Consider the following 15963-nt stretch of genomic DNA (forward strand, 5'->3'; position numbering starts at 1 on the left):
GCCTGGTCTATACAGACAGCCGGGCTATACAGAGAAACCCTGTCTCAAAACAAAACAAACAAAAAAAAAGAACTTTAGTCTTTTGTCTACATTTAACTGTTTTATCGTAATGGTTATCCTCATTAAACAAAACCACCTGTGTGCTATTCATAGGAGCTATCAAAGGAACATTTACCACCCAACCCCATAACCAGGAGTGCTCCAAGGAAAACTATAGAGGTAGTAACAGGAATGCAAAGCTAACCTGTGTATGGGGCGTGGAAGATGATACCCGAGTGGGCACAAACAAACTGTTCCAACAGCTTCACATTCTGCAGGAGAGAGATAAACAAGTGTGCGAGAGAGTGGTCAAGACCTCTACAGGCTAAGCGTGTACACCTTACACCAACACAACCCTTTGTGGTAGCACACCCCATTAGAACTTGAAAAAGGGAACACTGAAGAATGATGAGTTTAGGGCCAGCCTGGGCTACGTCCTGTTAGGTGCAATCCCAGCATTTAGGAGGCAGAAGCAAAGTGGATTATCTCTGAGATCAAGGCCAGCAAGTACTACCCCCACCCTCCCAGAAGAAAAGCCCAGCAAAACAAACACTAAGAGCTAGGGAGTAGCTGGTGGTGCACACTTTTAACACCGGGGCTGTGGAGGCAGAGGCAGGTGGGTCTATGCTGCTGAGTACAGTGAGCTCCAACACAGCCAGAGCTTTAGAGAGAGACCCTGTCTCAAAAAACAAAAAGCCAAAAAAAACCCAAAAACAAAAACAAAATCAACAAAGCTTTCATAGCTGCTCTTTACTGCTCTATGTCTCTCTCCATCTCATGTTCACATCCTATAATCTGCCTCGGAGTTATGAAGAAGCCATGTTCCCCAATCCATTTCATGTACACATCCCATAATCTGCCGTGGAGTTATGGAGAAGCCATGTTCCTAGTGGTCCACCTTTGGGCAAAACTTGGGGAAGGTCATCAAGGTCCAGATATTACCCAGAAATGATCACTATGTAATAAGTAATACAAACAGGCTGCTGAATATAATGGTAAAATACAGTGTGTAACTAAGAGCAATTCAATAGTTCTAACTGCATAAAACAAGCAGACAGACCAATCATAGGAGGTGAGCAGTGAAGAAAGTAGATACATTGTGGAGTTACAGAACTCACCGTTACTTCTTCACTTGCCTGCCACGGTGCCCACTCACTGTAACCTGCCACGTGCAGAGATTGGGAAGGCATCGCGGTCCCCTCTATGATGAGCACCCTCCTCAGCATTCTGACACGCCGTATGCACAACCACAGCTTTGGCTCCTCTGAGAATCTTTATCATCTTTTGTGTTCACTTAGAAGCAAGCCTCATCATTTTGAAGGCTTTTATTGGGGGTGGGGAGGGGAGATCTACTGTACTCTGTAACTCCCTTCTTATCTCTGTTCTCTAACTCCAGGCCCCAGCATCTCACTGGACATGGGGAGGACAAGGAAATACAACTAATAAGCAAGGTGGTACACACCTATGCTCTCAGAACTCAGGCTGCTGAGACTGTACAGTAAGCCGAGGACAGCTTGGGCTACATACACAGACCCTGTCTCACAAGAGGAAATTGGAGGACCACTTCTGCCCACCCACACAGGACAATATATTTGCTGAGGATTGAACAGATAAACGGGTCCCTTTGCTTGAATTCTGTCTTTGGAAGTTTTTCAACTTATTTACTTACTTTTCTTTGGTTTTTCTTTTTTCTTTTCTTTTCTTTTTTTTTTTTTTTTTTTTTTTTTTCAAGACAGGGTTTCTCTGTATAGCCCTGGCTGTCTTGGAACTCACTCTGTAGACCAGGCTGGCCTCGAACTCAGAAATCTACCTGCCTCTGCCTCCCAAGTGCTGGGATTCAAGGTGTGCACCACCACTGCCCAGCGTAAATTTATTCTTTTTTCTTTTTGTTTTGTTTTTTTGAGACAGGGTTTCTCTGTATAGCCCTGGTTGTCCTGGAACTCACTCTGTAGACCAGGCTGGCCTCGAACTCAAGAAACCTGCCTGTTTCTGCCTTCCAAGTGCTGGGATTAAAGGCATGTGCTACCACTGCCCGGTATAAATTTTTTTTTTTTGGTGTTTTCGAGACAGGGTTTCTCTGTATAGCCCTGGCTGTCCTGGAACTCACTCTGTAGACCAGGCTGGGTTGGAACTCAGAAATCCACCTGCCTCTGCATCCCAAGTGCTGGGATTATAGGCGTGCACCACCACTGCCTGGCAAATGAGTCTATTTTTAAATCTATATCTTATTTGTTTTTCAAGACGGGTTTCTCTGTGCAGGCCTGGCTATCCTGGAACTTGTTCTGTATGCCAGGTGAGGCTTAAACTCAGAAACCTGCCTCCCCCCTGCTCGGATTAAAGGTGTGCTCAACCAAATTCAGCTCAAAAGAGGGGTGTTTTTACAATGGCAACCATTGAAAAACAGGACTGTATGAGTACAGCAGTCACCATCTCTCGAGTGCCATGAAGAGGCCACAAATTCTAATTCTGGATAAAAGACTCTCCTTACCCTAAAGTCAACATGCAGCTTGTGATCCCGGCAGATGGGGCAAGGATTCCCAGCAATTTTATCCTTACGCTGTAAGGGGAGGAAAAAAAGAACTTATGCTACCTTCCCTATGGCCTCCTCTTCCCACCCCCACCAAGATGAGAACCTTAGAAACTTACAATACATGTCTTTCGGGTCCGCTGTGGTGGCACACCCCCTTTGTGGTTGCGGCGATAGTCAGCCCAAACAGGGCGAGAGCCATAGCGGTTCTGGTATTCTGAAATCAAGACAAGACGAATTAGTTTATGTATAATAGGGTGGAAGGGACCTTCTCTAGCCACTGACTGCAGGCTGCATCTTCCCCTCCTTTCCCTTAACCTCACATGCCTTCTGAATCCAGGTATTTCCAAGGTTCGTTTTCATATGGGGAAACAGGAAGTGAGGATGGAGCATCTTCTTCAGGACTTCTGGTGCAGAGAGTCTGGAGGGGAACCTATATTGGGAGCAAGAGGACGATGAGTTCCAAGAAAAGGCTGCAAATATTTGGTTTATCATGCGTTGGGAAGAGAGTTGGAACGTGTGCACAAAATATCAGTATAACTCAGCAAGAAAATATACGAAAGTACAATTTCTGTTGGTGTTAAACTGACAACCACTCTACCTAGGCTCCCCACTCAGACCCTGCAGGATAAGCCAACAAGGTAAAGGATGTTAGTGTTATGTAACAACTTAAAAACCTTAGCATACTAAGATCTGATCTTGATAAGCTTTGGTTGGTTCTGGTGGGAAGAAAAATGTCCAAACTTTTGGATAACTTTTGGAAATAAGATTAATAATAAGAGAACAGGGGATGATTCATACAGATGAGAAAAATCCAAAGTCACTGCGTTGACCAGTTCCATAAAATGCTGCACGTCAACATTCCACAGGGCAAAACAAATTTGAGTGCTAACGCTAGCTTTAAAGCCACCAAGCCTGTTATTACTTCGGTGGTAACCTCTGTCACTACTCTGTAGTCCCATTTTAGGGAGTGGCGTCGGGACAAGCCTTCCTATTTCTCCCTGCCCTGCCAAGAACCTCCAGGGTGGTGAGTACCTCAGGCTAGAGGCCAATCTCAATTCAGAGAGGAGAATTATCTCAAGCACGCTGATAAGAAAATGATGTGTGAAAAGGTGGAGTAGGACTGGTGTATCTCGCTTTTAATTCCATAACCTGGGAGGTAGAGGTGGAAAGCTCCGTAGGTACCTATGAGGTCAGCCTGGGCTATCTCCGGAGGGCAGGGGGGAATCTTAAAATAAGGTCCTTTGTAACAAAAACACTTCCTGGGTACCACTTCAGGCACCAACGACCTAGGTATGGCAACCCCACCACTTAGTTCTTTTGCCTACTGGTAGTCGGGGGAAGACCATTGACAGGTAACCTTGGCTCTGACCCGAACGCTCAGAATTTAGAAATCGCGCGCCGTAGGGGACAGAGAGTGGTGCAGGACTAACACGTAAACATATGGGAAACCCGTGCCCCTTGACTCCTCGTAATGGAGGGAAGATGGAAAGTATAGACACCACGGGGCGGCAGAGAAAGCCCTCCAACGTTTTACCTGCGCTACATAGGAACTTCGTAAGACTGTAGGAAAGAGCCTTAGCAGCGTGTGCCGCAAGGGGGCAGCCATCTTGACGCTCACGCGACGTACGGCCTGCCGGAAGAGCGACTGCGCATGCGCGGGACGCGGGCTAGGGCGGGGCCGAGGACGGGCCCGGCAATGCGGAAGGCGGCTGCTCACGTGTCTAAGGACGGACGCGTCAGCGGGCGGGGTCCGCGGAGAGACGCGAATTTAAACTGCGTCACAATCGAACTAGCCTTCAAAATTGCATTTCTCCCGGACCAGTCACGATGGCTCATAGATTCCATGGTTAGTGTCTAACACAAAAGCAGTTTTGATTGCGATTTTGATCAGGGTGCTCCCAGTGCGCATGCGTCCGGTCGTCTCGCCCAACCGAGGGTGAGACCCGTCCGCCGGGGCGGAAGTGGTAGAGGCAAAGGAAAGGGAGGTGCCGGACGCGGCGATCACGCGCTGGCTCAGAGGTGACCGCAAGGAGACGGAAGAGGGGAATCCAGGAAGGGGGCCGTCGGGAAGGTGGAGGAGGGACGTCCAATCCGCGGGCGACCCGGCTTTCACGCCGGCCAATCAGCGCTCGCCTCGCGCACAATGTGTCGCGGCGAGGGCGGTTCTCCATCACGTTAGGGTGCGTTGGGCGGTGGCCGGGTATAAAAGACTCCGCCCGAGCGGGCGGCCGCCATTCTGGGGTTCGTTTAGAGGTAAGTTTGGGTGCTCCGTCGCTTGCAGGGGTAACGTTTTGCCGAGAGCGGTTGGCCGGGGAAGCGGGGTGGGTTTGGATTTACTGGGCAGCCACATTTTCCCCTAATTGCGGCTGCGTCCCGGGACAACACGGAATTAGCACATCGTAACGTCTAAAGGCGACCCGTACTGATTACACCTTTCTCCTTTTGTGTTCCTTTTACCCCAGGTTGAATTTTCTCGGAGAAAGACAGGCCGGCCATCCGGAAAACAAACAAGCCTCTGCAACACCTAAACCCTTGAAAGGATCCTGAGAGAGGGGGGAAAGGGAAACCAGCAGCCACCAGCCCAACCACTCGTGTCTTCCGCCCCTCCCCACCTATCTTGCCCACCCCACCAGCCCACGCTGCTTGGGACTTGAAATCTGTGGCCGAAGGACCGTCACCACATAACTTCAAAAATAATCAACCACCCTCCCTGCCCAAACCTCCCCAATCTCACTCATCCAGCATTTCCGTTTTGGAATCCACTCAGACTTTTTTTCAACGACCCCCTCTCCCTAAATGGAGTTGGGTGGGGGGGAAATGAAAACTGAGTTGGTCTTTACTTTTTTAAGAGACTTTTTGATCCAATGAGGCCCCACAAGTAACTGAGTTTGGGTCCTGGTTGGTTGTTTTTTTTCCTCCAAAATTTTACCCCTCCCCCCTGAGCCCGAGGTGCTGACGTCGCAAAAAAATTGGATAGTAAGTGTCGAATTTTCAAAAACCAGCCTTGAACAAGAAATCAACGTTTCCCGTTGTGAAACCAAAAATAATGAGAGGAAGAAATGAGACCATAGAACAAATGTAGAGTATTGGAGAAGGACCAATCGGGTCTCTTATATCTCCATTAAAGGTCCTGTGGGTCTAAACAGTCTTTGTTCTCTCTCCCCTACCACCTGCCTCTTCCCTGCTGTGGAGCAGGCAAGGGAGAGGGTGAAGGGAGGGCCAGCCAGTGAGGATTTTGACGGTTAACCCTTGATAATCCAGCAAATTTCCAGACTGCCAAAAGCATAAGCCTTTGCTATTACAAGGAGGAACGGTTACCTTCCTCTGGTTAGCAGTCTTCAAAAGGGTTAATGAGCTCACATACAAAAGATGGTGGATCTTGTGGCCCAGAAGTCCCACTTCTTTGTGTGTGAGACAAGCAGAACGCCTTTCAATTTGCCAGATTAATAAGCAATCTGTACATAAAGATTGCAGGGTAAGGAGATGGGCAGAGAAGTATTAGCTGGCTATGTCTTTAAAGTGACTGTTAAATCCTCTCAATTTTAATGTAATTTGCTTGGGATATATTGTGTGGTTAAGATAGGTGGCAATCTAGGAATAAAGATTGCAAGACACTTAAATTTAGGGCAAAAATCATAGTAACAAGTACATTCAATAACATTTGGGGCGGTAAAGAATGTCTTGTGATTGTTTCAGCTTGCATAGGTTATTTAAAGGCAAAAGTGATTTAACATTTTTTAACTTGATACTTTTTAGTGGGTGGTGAATACAGCTAAGAGGGTTGGGAAGGTTGGGAAATGTGGAACTCAGGAGTATAATTTTAAAAGCCATTAGTGCATTTGAATGCTATCTAGAAGATTGTGTCGTTAAAAGAATTTTTTTCTTCCCTGCTTCAAATATGGCGACTTTTCCTTGTCCTTTTGTCTTGCAAGCGGCGTTGCAGGTTGTGTCTTGACCCATTTTTCTCTTGTCCTCCCCCCTCGGTCCTATTTGTCGAGGGGTCGAAGTCCTCCCCCTTGCCTTTTGTAGGTAGGATTGGGGTGGTCGACGGTAGTAGCAAATTGAATTTTAGTTGCAAATTCAGATTCTTAACCCGCAGAAAATTGTTTATTAATTGATTTTATTTTCAGTAGTAGGCTCTTAAACTGAATTAAGATAGGTCAAGTTGAGGGTGGTGGCCGGAGGGATGACTTTTTTTTTTTCTAATTAGTTCCTTATAGTGTAAGTAAAGCAGTAAAGCTACCGGCAGATCTGGCCGGCCTTTTGAATTTTGAATCTTCTCCATAACAAAATGGCGTCCCTCTCCTTTGTTTTTCTCTTTTGCTAGTCAGCTTAGGGCTTCCCTAGAAGCTTGGTCAAGGGGGAGGAGCCACCGTGAAAGGTGATGTAACCAGCTTGCTTCCTCTCAGAAAACTCCACCCCCAAGCAGATGCTTCTCTCCCTGCGCAGATTGCTGCTCGGGAGACTACGGTCTTTTTTTTTTTTTTCCTTGTTTCTTTTATCTTTTATGATATATCTTACAGGGATAACGCTTAATGAGTACTAGGGATGGAAGCTGTCCTTGTGTAGCTCTAGGTTTTGTGTTACCAGTCAGCCCATTGCCTTGATTTTCACTTTCCACTCATCACAACTGCTTGGACCTATTCCCTGCTTCAGTTGACAGGGGTGAAAAACAGTTCAACCCCACCCGCTTTAGTTCTGAGAGACTGGGGCAAGACACAGGGCTTGTAACTCGAGTAGACAATTGGGCCTGATGAAGCTGCAATGGGCCATGCTGCTCAGGGGGGTCCTCGTACTTCTGAGTATTGGTTGCTTTGTGATGGTCTGGGGGGGAGGGTGGGTACTTGTAGGACTTTCTTGTAAACCATCCTTATTCTCACCTCTCAGTTTGGGGATAAACTCTTTGTGCTCAGTGCCATCACCTGCAATTGCTTAGTTCCTGTATGTTGGCACTAGGATGAGAAGTGAATCTTTAGGAAAGGAGGCTGCAGTTTAAACTCGAGGCAGGGGGAGTCAAGCTACGGTTTCTGGTAAGCAAAACATTTCTGGTATTACATTTCACAACCTTTCTTTTTCCCAAAGAGCCACCTTTTTGAATTTCTTTTTCCCTTCCTTCCTAAAAAGAAATTCTGTTAAAGCACTGAGGAAAGGAATGTCCTCTTTTCCTCCCTGCTGAGTGCTGGGGCAGTGGTGCATGTTGAGAGCCACGCCCTCGAGGGCAGTGTTGGGTGTCTGGTTCTTTATCTCTTTCCCCAGCTTTTTCAAAGTCAAGTCTTTGACAGTTTCTTCATATACTTTCCATTTTTTATTTAAAGTCCTGGGTTGAGGTGTGGAGTTTCTAGGCAGAGTTTGTAAGCCTTTTGTCCTGCTGTCCTACGGTGACTTGGGTACAACAGGGCTCATATGCTGCTGGGTGTGGAGTCTCGTTATTGCTTGGACTTCTGATTGGATGGGAGGGCCTCTTCCACGTGTCTATTTACCACAGTCTTTTTTATCTTTTAAGCAGTTTGCCAGGTGCCTCTGCAGCACACCTACCTTGGGACCTGAATATTCCACCCACTGGGGTTCCTGATCTCTAGTGAGCAGGGGCTTAGTAAAGAAGGCCTTATGTGGGAGATGAAAAGCAAGGCTTTCTAGGGAACCTTGGAGAACCTGATTCTTACACAGTGGCCAGAGTTCTAGGGCCAGGGTGGTAGATGTAATTTTGTGTCTTTATTGAAAACCAAATACTTTAACCAAGAAGTTTAAAAGGTGAGGGAAGCATCGGGCCTCACTGTGCAAGGATCTAGAACCTTGTGAACCACCTGAGACAGTCCACCCACTGTTGGGTCACTGAGGGATGACAGCCCAGGTCAGAACAAAGAAGAGCTGATGCTGCTTTTTCTTGTTAGAAGACCTTTTTAAAGCAGCCTGGCTTGCATGGACCTTGTTTTCTGAACAGATTCAGGATTCAGTAGTGGTAGATGTTTAGTAACTAGCCAGGATTGACGTTTTTCCACCATTTTAAACCAAGTAACCCTCAACTCAAATTCACTTTGAAGTCTGATAGGAACTTAGCATCTCTAGTAAGAAGTGTAGAACATTCCCCAGCACTTAGAAGGTGGAGGTGCGTCCCGGGAGATGTTCTTCGTGGAGATTAGCAGCTGGTTAACAAAAATGAGAAAAGAAAACATGACCTGAGTTCTTTATGGTTACAGAAAGTTTCCTCCACTTCAAACTCCAGAGCACTGCCCCGCCCACCCTGGTCACAGCATTGTTGGGCTTTCACCATAGACCTGCTCCAAGCATGATGGATTCTTTGTTCCCACTGGAAGACCTTTTAGCTTGCCTGTGAAAATGGAGACCTAGGTTGTAAGGCACTTGGGGTCCCTTACAAGGAGTGAATAATACTGAAGGAAAGGCACTGAGAGCATTCCCACTTTCCTATGAGGAGTCAAGTTCAGCTGTCCTCCCTAATGTACATGCAGTGGGAACCTGCATCTTAAGTGTTTGTCTCCCAGCTTCCTAGACTCTTGAGCCTCTTTATTGTTTACATAAGCGGGGAGTTTTAAAGAACCTAGGTCTCATTTCCAGCAGAGGGCACTAGACACGGCTCAGCTTTGTACAGTGGTACAGTTTCTCTAAGGGCTGTCCTCTGCCCATAGAATGAGTGGAACATTAGAGTCAGGCTGTTAGTTCCTAGGTAGATGCACAAAGGAAGTACGTTTAGCTCTGGGTTTCAATCAGCTGGGTTCAGAGGAAGAAGCAATAATTGAAGACTTGTCAAATTGCATACATATTTATTTGAGGTTCTGTTAGATTTATGTGAGTATAAAAGACTTTAAAACTCCCTACTGTAGCTTGCCCATTCATCCCTTTTCCAGTCTAACATATCTGTTATATACCTGGAGCTTCTACAGACAGATCACTGAGGCACAGGGAGATTTCCTCTCTGTGTACAGATGGCCACACATCAGTGGATTTGCCCCCTTAACTTGTAAACATTTCCACTGTTGAATGTTTTTCTCTTCTGACCTCAGGTTCCAGGGTATTGGGTGGGAGCGGTTAAGTTTTGCTCAATGCTTAGCATTTCTTGCCTGCATCTCCCCATGTTGAGCCCACAGGCATCACCCTTCAGAGCAGAGACTGCTGCCATCCCTCCTCTCTCTCCTTGCTGCTACCCTGGGTTCTTAGGAAGTCCACATTTAAAGCTGACCTTTTTTGTGAGCTCTAAATTTTTATCTTGTTTTATCTGGAGAATCACTCTTATCTGACAGCCTCTTATCCCAGGTTAAACATGTCTAAGCCAGGAAAACAGTCAGTTCTTTTTTACACATCTTTCTTTTCTGGTTTGCCTAAGGGGGAAAAACTGATCTGTATTGTAAGAACCTTATCTGTAGGAAATGCAGTGGTTTTTGCTTTGGGACTGCCTTGTTTCTGCGAAGTGTACGATGCAGAAGTCTCTCACCTCTCTCCTGCCCCTTTGGGCCTGGCCATCTCAGCTGCTTAGGAGGCCTGTGTTTTTTTCCCAGAAGCTAGTGCTGATACAAGGATGACTTAAAACCCCCAGTCAGAACCATAGTGGCTCTAGTTCTCTCTCTGCAACTGTACAAGTGGCTTCCATCCACAGAAGGAGTGGAATGTTTAACTCACTCCTGACCCAGCCTGCTTTGAACTGGTGTCTCACTTCCCATGGCTTCATCCTCATTACTTTTGGTTCCTGGTTTCTGGTTTTCGGTTTGGAGCTTTTCTTGGGATAAAGGCAGGGAAGGTCAGGTTTGCATCTTTGCTTCTGAACCACAGAACAAGTTTCTTTTGAACTTTGGAACAATCAAAGCTTGTTTGGTGACTGGCCTGTGAGTAGCCTTATTCAGGGCCCAAGAGAGCCTGCCTGTCTCCTATTCAGTCTGAAAGCTTCTCAGCTCCCGGGGAAAGGCTCTGCTCAGGGCCCTGCTCTTTTCTCATCCACCACTTGAGCTGACTTATTCTCCCACCTGTGATTATGACTCTTGGTTTTTTTGTGACAGGGTTTCTCTGTATATCTCAGGGTGTCCTGGAACTCACTCTGTAGACCAGGCTGACCTCGAACTCAGAAATCCACCTGCCTCTGCCTCCCAAGTGCTGGAATTAAAGGTGTGCGCCATCACCGCCCCACTGATTATGACTATTAAGCAGCCAAGATAAAGGGGATTGATTTCTGGACAGAGGATGATTGTTAATTTTTTTTTTTTTTTTTTTTTTACCCAGATACCTAGGGTTGTCTTAGTTATCTTAGGAAGGTACAGCTGCTCACCTCATCAAATTACCAGCAGCTAACTGGGGACAGGACCTTCGCAGAAGCATGAAAAAGTGAACATCATACAGGGGTCTTAGCCTTGATACTCTCTTGAAATGTAACTCAAAATTGGGGTCTTCATTAGCCCCATGCTTAAGTTGTCAGGGCTATTTTGTGAGCACAGAATGGATTTTTCTTATCTAGAAAATAGTATAAGTGTACATACTTTAGTCACTGAGTCTTAAATGTGCCAGTGGGGTTTATTAGAGGGATAAGTTAGTGGGGCTGGCTGTCTTTGCCACCTATTTATATTCCATTTTGTTTTGTTTTGTTTTTCTTTTACCTCAGAAGCCACCATCATGGGTTCAGGTCCCATAGACCCCAAAGAACTTCTCAAGGGCCTGGATAGCTTCCTTACTCGGGATGGAGAAGTGAAGAGTGTGGATGGGATTTCCAAGATCTTCAGGTGAGTCTGTGCCCTTCGTGGGTTCCTTATCAGAGGAGGAGACCTCACGCAGTGCAACCTCTTGGCTGTCAGCCATGATGGAAGCTGGGGGTTTGATCCATAATCCCAAGTGTCTTGATGGGGTAAAACCAAAGGAGCATAGGACATAATGCTTGGCTTGGTTTTGGGTCATGTTGTGCCTACCAAAATATCGTTTTCCTTCAGAGATCCTTAACGTTTTCCAGAGAAAAGCAGTCTTAGATTATACAGGGAAATATATGAGCCCTGAGCCCTCCTGGACGCAGTTGTTTCTGTGTGCTGAGACAGGAGGGATGCTCCCCCAGGTGGCCTGGGTGCCTTCTATCCTCCCTCGGGTTTTTATATGACTCTAGATTCATTCCACAATTCTAGACACCTGGTGACTACCTTCTGGAGCAAAGAATGTCATCAGGGGGCTCCAGGACTGACTCCCAGGATTAGAGTCTTCCGCTGTAGGAGATTAGCTGGCACAGTGCCCCCTCGTGCCCTTCATCCTAGCTCTCAGTAGGGGAGGCTAGCCTGGGAGACCCTGAATCTGAAATTTGAATACTAATAATGCCCAAAGCAGATTTCTACTCCATGTCTAATTTGATTCCTCTTCTAGTCTAATGAAGGAGGCACGAAAGATGGTGAGTCGATGCACGTACTTGAACATTATCCTCCAGACCCGGGCTCCAGAAGTGCTAGTCAAGTAAGTTCAGTGCAGGTGACTGGATTGGAGGCTGTAATGGGAGACTGGTCTCTGGGCGTGTGAGCTTGCTAGTTCTGAAACCAAAGAAGGCTTGCCATATTGTGCTCCCACTTGCCCACAGGTTTATTGATGTTGGTGGCTACAAACTTCTGAACAGCTGGCTAACATACTCAAAGACAACCAACAACACTCCTCTCCTGCAGCAGATTCTGCTGACTCTGCAGCACCTCCCGCTTACTGTGGACCATCTCAAGCAGGTATCTCCAGGCTGCATTGCCCATTTTTCCTCTGAAAAGCTCTCTTCAGTCCTGATGGGTGGCAATCTGGAATTTGTGAGGTAGAGTAGCAGAGGAAAATGGGAATTCGAAGTTGAATACTCTGTGGATTTATCTCTGTTTTCAGGCAAATGACGTAGGATTTTTCATATATCTGAACCTCAGTTTCCTATATATAAAATGGGAATAAGTCCAGTGGCTCATGCCTTTAATCCCAGAACTTGGGAGGTAGAGGCAGGTGGATTTCTGTGAGTTCAAGGTCTGCCTTACATACATAGTGAGTTCCAGGCTACCCAGGGTTACAAAGATAGACCCTTTCTCAGAAGGTAAAAAGTATCTGCAGGTTTTGGAAGAGGTTGAAGTATGGCCGTGCAGTCAAGAGGGGGGGTGGTTAATGCTGAGTGAGCTTGGCCTATTCCTCTGTTCACCCTTCTGCCTTCTCCTTCTCTTACAGAACAACACAGCAAAACTAGTGAAGCAGCTCAGCAAGTCCAGTGAGGATGAAGGTATGCGTCAGAGCCCTGCCTGGACCGCACTTGCGGGGCGGGGCTGCCTCTGGGTTACTGTCTCCTTTCCTGGCTTGGCCTTTCATTTCTGCTTGCTCAGCCCTACTTCCCTTGCCCACTTTTTCTGTATCTTTCTTTTTTTTTTTTTTAAGAGATTTATTTATTATACACTGCATTATATTTATTTATCATAAACTGTACACTGTAGCTATCTTCAGACACACCAGATCTCTTCACAAATGGGTATCAGCCACTTCTGTATCTTTCTGAGAGACAGAATTTGTCTATGTAGCCCAGGCTGTCCTGGGACTGACTATGCAGACCAGGCTTGCCTCAAACTCAGAGCTCACTTGCCTCTGTCTGCGGACCACCACGCCCAACTTGTGACCCCACTCCATCTCGATTCCAAATGAAACATACTTGTTTTTTCACATAATATATACCCACCAGAAACACTTCTGTAGGAATGGGTCTTTTTGCTGCTGTTTGTTTACTTGATGCGACTGGCCTCTCTTTATAGCCCTGGCTAACCTGGAACTCACTTTGTAGAACCGGTTTGCCTCAAACTGGTCTGGCCTTAGAGGCTGGGCTGGCCTTGAACCCATGGCAGTCCTTTTGAGTACTGGGATTAGAGGCATGAGCCAAGATACCCAGCTATAAGACTTATCTATTCTGATAAAAAAAAAAATACAGATTTATCTTTATGTTTAATGAAAATGTCCAGCCAAGTCCTTTCATGTCAGGGGGGCTTGTGAACGTGTCTCAAGTCACTCTGAAGAACTATTCCTGAAGGCTAGGGACCCACTTTGCTTTAAATCACAATACTGAGCTCTAGGGGTGTTTATGTCTTCTGGGGAGCAAGTTCTGGGTAAGAACGTAAGCATTAAGTGGAAACTACATGCTAGCTTTCTACGTTTTTTAGTTTTATTCTCAATATTTGGTTCTTTGAGATACTGACATTTTATAATTTTACCATAACTTGAGTGTCCTTAGTAACTGAGAGAACATGTCCCATGCAGAGGACGCTCTCATGACCACTGTTCTCACTCATCCTTCCAGCTGACTATAGACTGCTTTCTTCCTTGAATGGAGGGTTGTTGTTGTTTTTTTTTTTTTTTAATTTTATTTTTTTACTGGAAATACTAAATTATTGCTAAATAAGTGGTTTTCCTCTTTGTTTTCACCTTCAGAGCTCCGGAAATTGGCATCAGTCCTTGTCAGTGACTGGATGGCTGTCATCCGCTCCCAGAGTAGCACCCAGCCTGCTGGTAAGGTCCTGGGCTCTTTTATCCAGGTGCTGTCTGTAGACAGCAGCCTTGGGGGTCCTGAGGCTGCTTCTTCACCTGACAATCTGTTTATCCAAACGAGACTCTCACCTGCTTTGTCTTTCTATAACAGAGAAAGATAAAAAGAAAAGGAAGGAAGAGGGGAAGAGCCGCACCACACTTCCTGAGCGGCCTATGACTGAAGTGAAAGCTGAGGCCCGGGCTGAGGAAGCTCCAGAGAAGAAGAAAGAGAAGCCCAAGTCACTCAGAACCACGGCACCCAGTCATGCCAAGTTCCGTTCTACTGGTAAGGCCATTAGCTGACTTTGCAGGACCATACACATGCACAGTCAGGAAGGAAGGCTAAAGGAGACACTGGGACACTTATTCAAGGCTAGAACATGGAGGAACAGTAAGAGCTAAAGTCAACATGTTTCTCCCCAGGACTAGAGCTGGATACCCCATCTTTGGTGCCTGTGAAGAAGAACTCCAGCACTGTTGTTGTGTCAGACAAGTACAACCTGAAGCCCATCCCCCTCAAGCGGCAGAGGTATGGATACTGGTATAGGTTTCTAAGGAGCCTGGGCCTTTGGAAAGAAGTGGGAATTGGGAGATTTTTTTGACTGTTCTTCCTTTTCGTCTGCAGTGCCACAGCTGCTCCAGGTGATGCTGCCCCACCTGCAGAGAAGAAGTACAAGCCTCTCAACACAACTCCCAATGCCACCAAAGAGATCAAAGTGAAGATCATTCCCCCACAGCGTGAGTAGGCCTGGGAAAGCTCTTCTGGGTGGGGAGACCTGCCCTGCCCTGAGAACCTTTTGCTTTGCCTTTGATATCTCGGCAGCTTAGAATTTCTGTACCTCTGGAACCTCCCCTTCCATAAGAGTCGTATTAGATAAGTTGCAAGAAGCAGTGTCCTCTCAAGTGATAAGCTTATCAAGCTGTCTCCCTCGTGCCTGGACCCTCTGGTGGTTTCAGCAGCTTGCTTAATGAATTGTGAATTCTGTAATTGTGATAAAATCATGGCTTTCTGCCAAAAGAAAGATGGAATAGTAGAAGTCTCCTGTGTGAACATTGCTCCCTGGACACTGTGGGCAGGGACCCCACTGGCCTGCTTGTGTTCCTGCTTGGACTCTGCAGGCATAGGATTGTGAATGAGGCATCAGTTCCTCTAATTCTACTCTTTCCTTCTGTAGCTATGGAGGGCCTGGGTTTTCTGGATGCTCTCAATTCAGCCCCTGTCCCAGGCATCAAAATTAAGAAGAAGAAGAAGGTTCTATCGCCTACTGCTGCCAAGGTGAGTTTCGTTGGTGGGGTACATGGGGTGTAGAAGCTAGGAGCTGATGTGGGTGACAGCAAGGACTGCCTTCTGGGTGAGCTAAGGTGGGACTGTTGGGCATTTAGGATCTTGCTGTGTTTCCCTGCATGTCTATTCAGCTCTTTGGCTACTTTCTCTTTTACAACAGCCCAGCCCTTTTGAAGGGAAAACAAGCACTGAACCGAACACGGCCAAACCTTCTTCCCCAGAGCCTGCACCCCCCACTGAGCCCATGGACACGGACCGCCCTGGCACCCCCGTTCCTCCTGTGGAAGTTCCAGAGCTCATGGATGCAGGTAACCTACTGAGCCTGGGTTCGGGACTTTTTTGAATGGCTGGATCTGTGGCTAAAACTTGTCTTGTTTACAGCCTCTTCGGAGACAGGAGCTCTGGATACGAAGCCTGTGGAGAGCCCTGGAGATCCCAACCAGCTGACTCGGAAGGGCAGAAAGAGGAAAACTGTGACTTGGCCTGAGGAGGGCAAGCTGAGAGAATATTTCTACTTTGAACTGGATGAAACTGAGCGAGGTACAATGCCAGTTCTCTGCATGCCAGGGTTGAAGCCTCAGTGTGGGCAATCTCGCTTACCTGTCCTCTTGCC

The 15963-nt window shown here is 46.7% G+C and overlaps 2 protein-coding genes and 2 long non-coding RNA genes across 7 annotated transcripts in view; 3 read left to right on the forward strand and 1 right to left on the reverse strand.

Annotated features, from left to right (window-relative positions):
• LOC116074673 overlaps positions 1-1672 on the forward strand; it is a 4539-nt gene extending 2867 nt beyond the window's left edge. Inside the window, exon 2 of the long non-coding RNA XR_004112240.1 lies at positions 1436-1672. This is a non-coding gene — a long non-coding RNA (uncharacterized LOC116074673). The remainder of the gene's footprint in view (positions 1-1435) is intronic.
• Positions 1-4606, reverse strand: part of Mrps18b (mitochondrial ribosomal protein S18B) — a 7145-nt gene extending 2539 nt beyond the window's left edge. The window contains exons 1-5 of one of the 2 annotated variants that reach the window (XM_031347379.1): positions 4104-4595; positions 2894-2999; positions 2686-2783; positions 2528-2596; positions 245-311 (exon numbers count right to left, since the gene is read on the reverse strand). In XM_031347379.1, the coding sequence (XP_031203239.1) occupies positions 245-311; positions 2528-2596; positions 2686-2783; positions 2894-2999; positions 4104-4175 (412 nt within the window). In that variant the 5' untranslated portion in view covers positions 4176-4595. Of the gene's footprint in view, positions 1-244; positions 312-2527; positions 2597-2685; positions 2784-2893; positions 3000-4103 lie in introns of both variants that reach the window. The other variant, XM_031347380.1, reaches the window with a different exon arrangement.
• Positions 1-15963, forward strand: part of LOC116074627 (H-2 class I histocompatibility antigen, D-37 alpha chain-like) — a 714163-nt gene that overhangs the window by 563558 nt on the left and 134642 nt on the right. The gene's annotated exons all lie outside the window — the stretch shown is intronic.
• On the forward strand, positions 4619-6466 carry LOC116074668. The gene is made up of 2 exons (XR_004112229.1): positions 4619-4822; positions 5032-6466. It is a non-coding gene; the product is annotated as an uncharacterized LOC116074668 (long non-coding RNA).

Source organism: Mastomys coucha, unplaced genomic scaffold, assembly GCF_008632895.1.
Source record: "Mastomys coucha isolate ucsf_1 unplaced genomic scaffold, UCSF_Mcou_1 pScaffold3, whole genome shotgun sequence".
Lineage (NCBI taxonomy): Eukaryota > Metazoa > Chordata > Mammalia > Rodentia > Muridae > Mastomys > Mastomys coucha.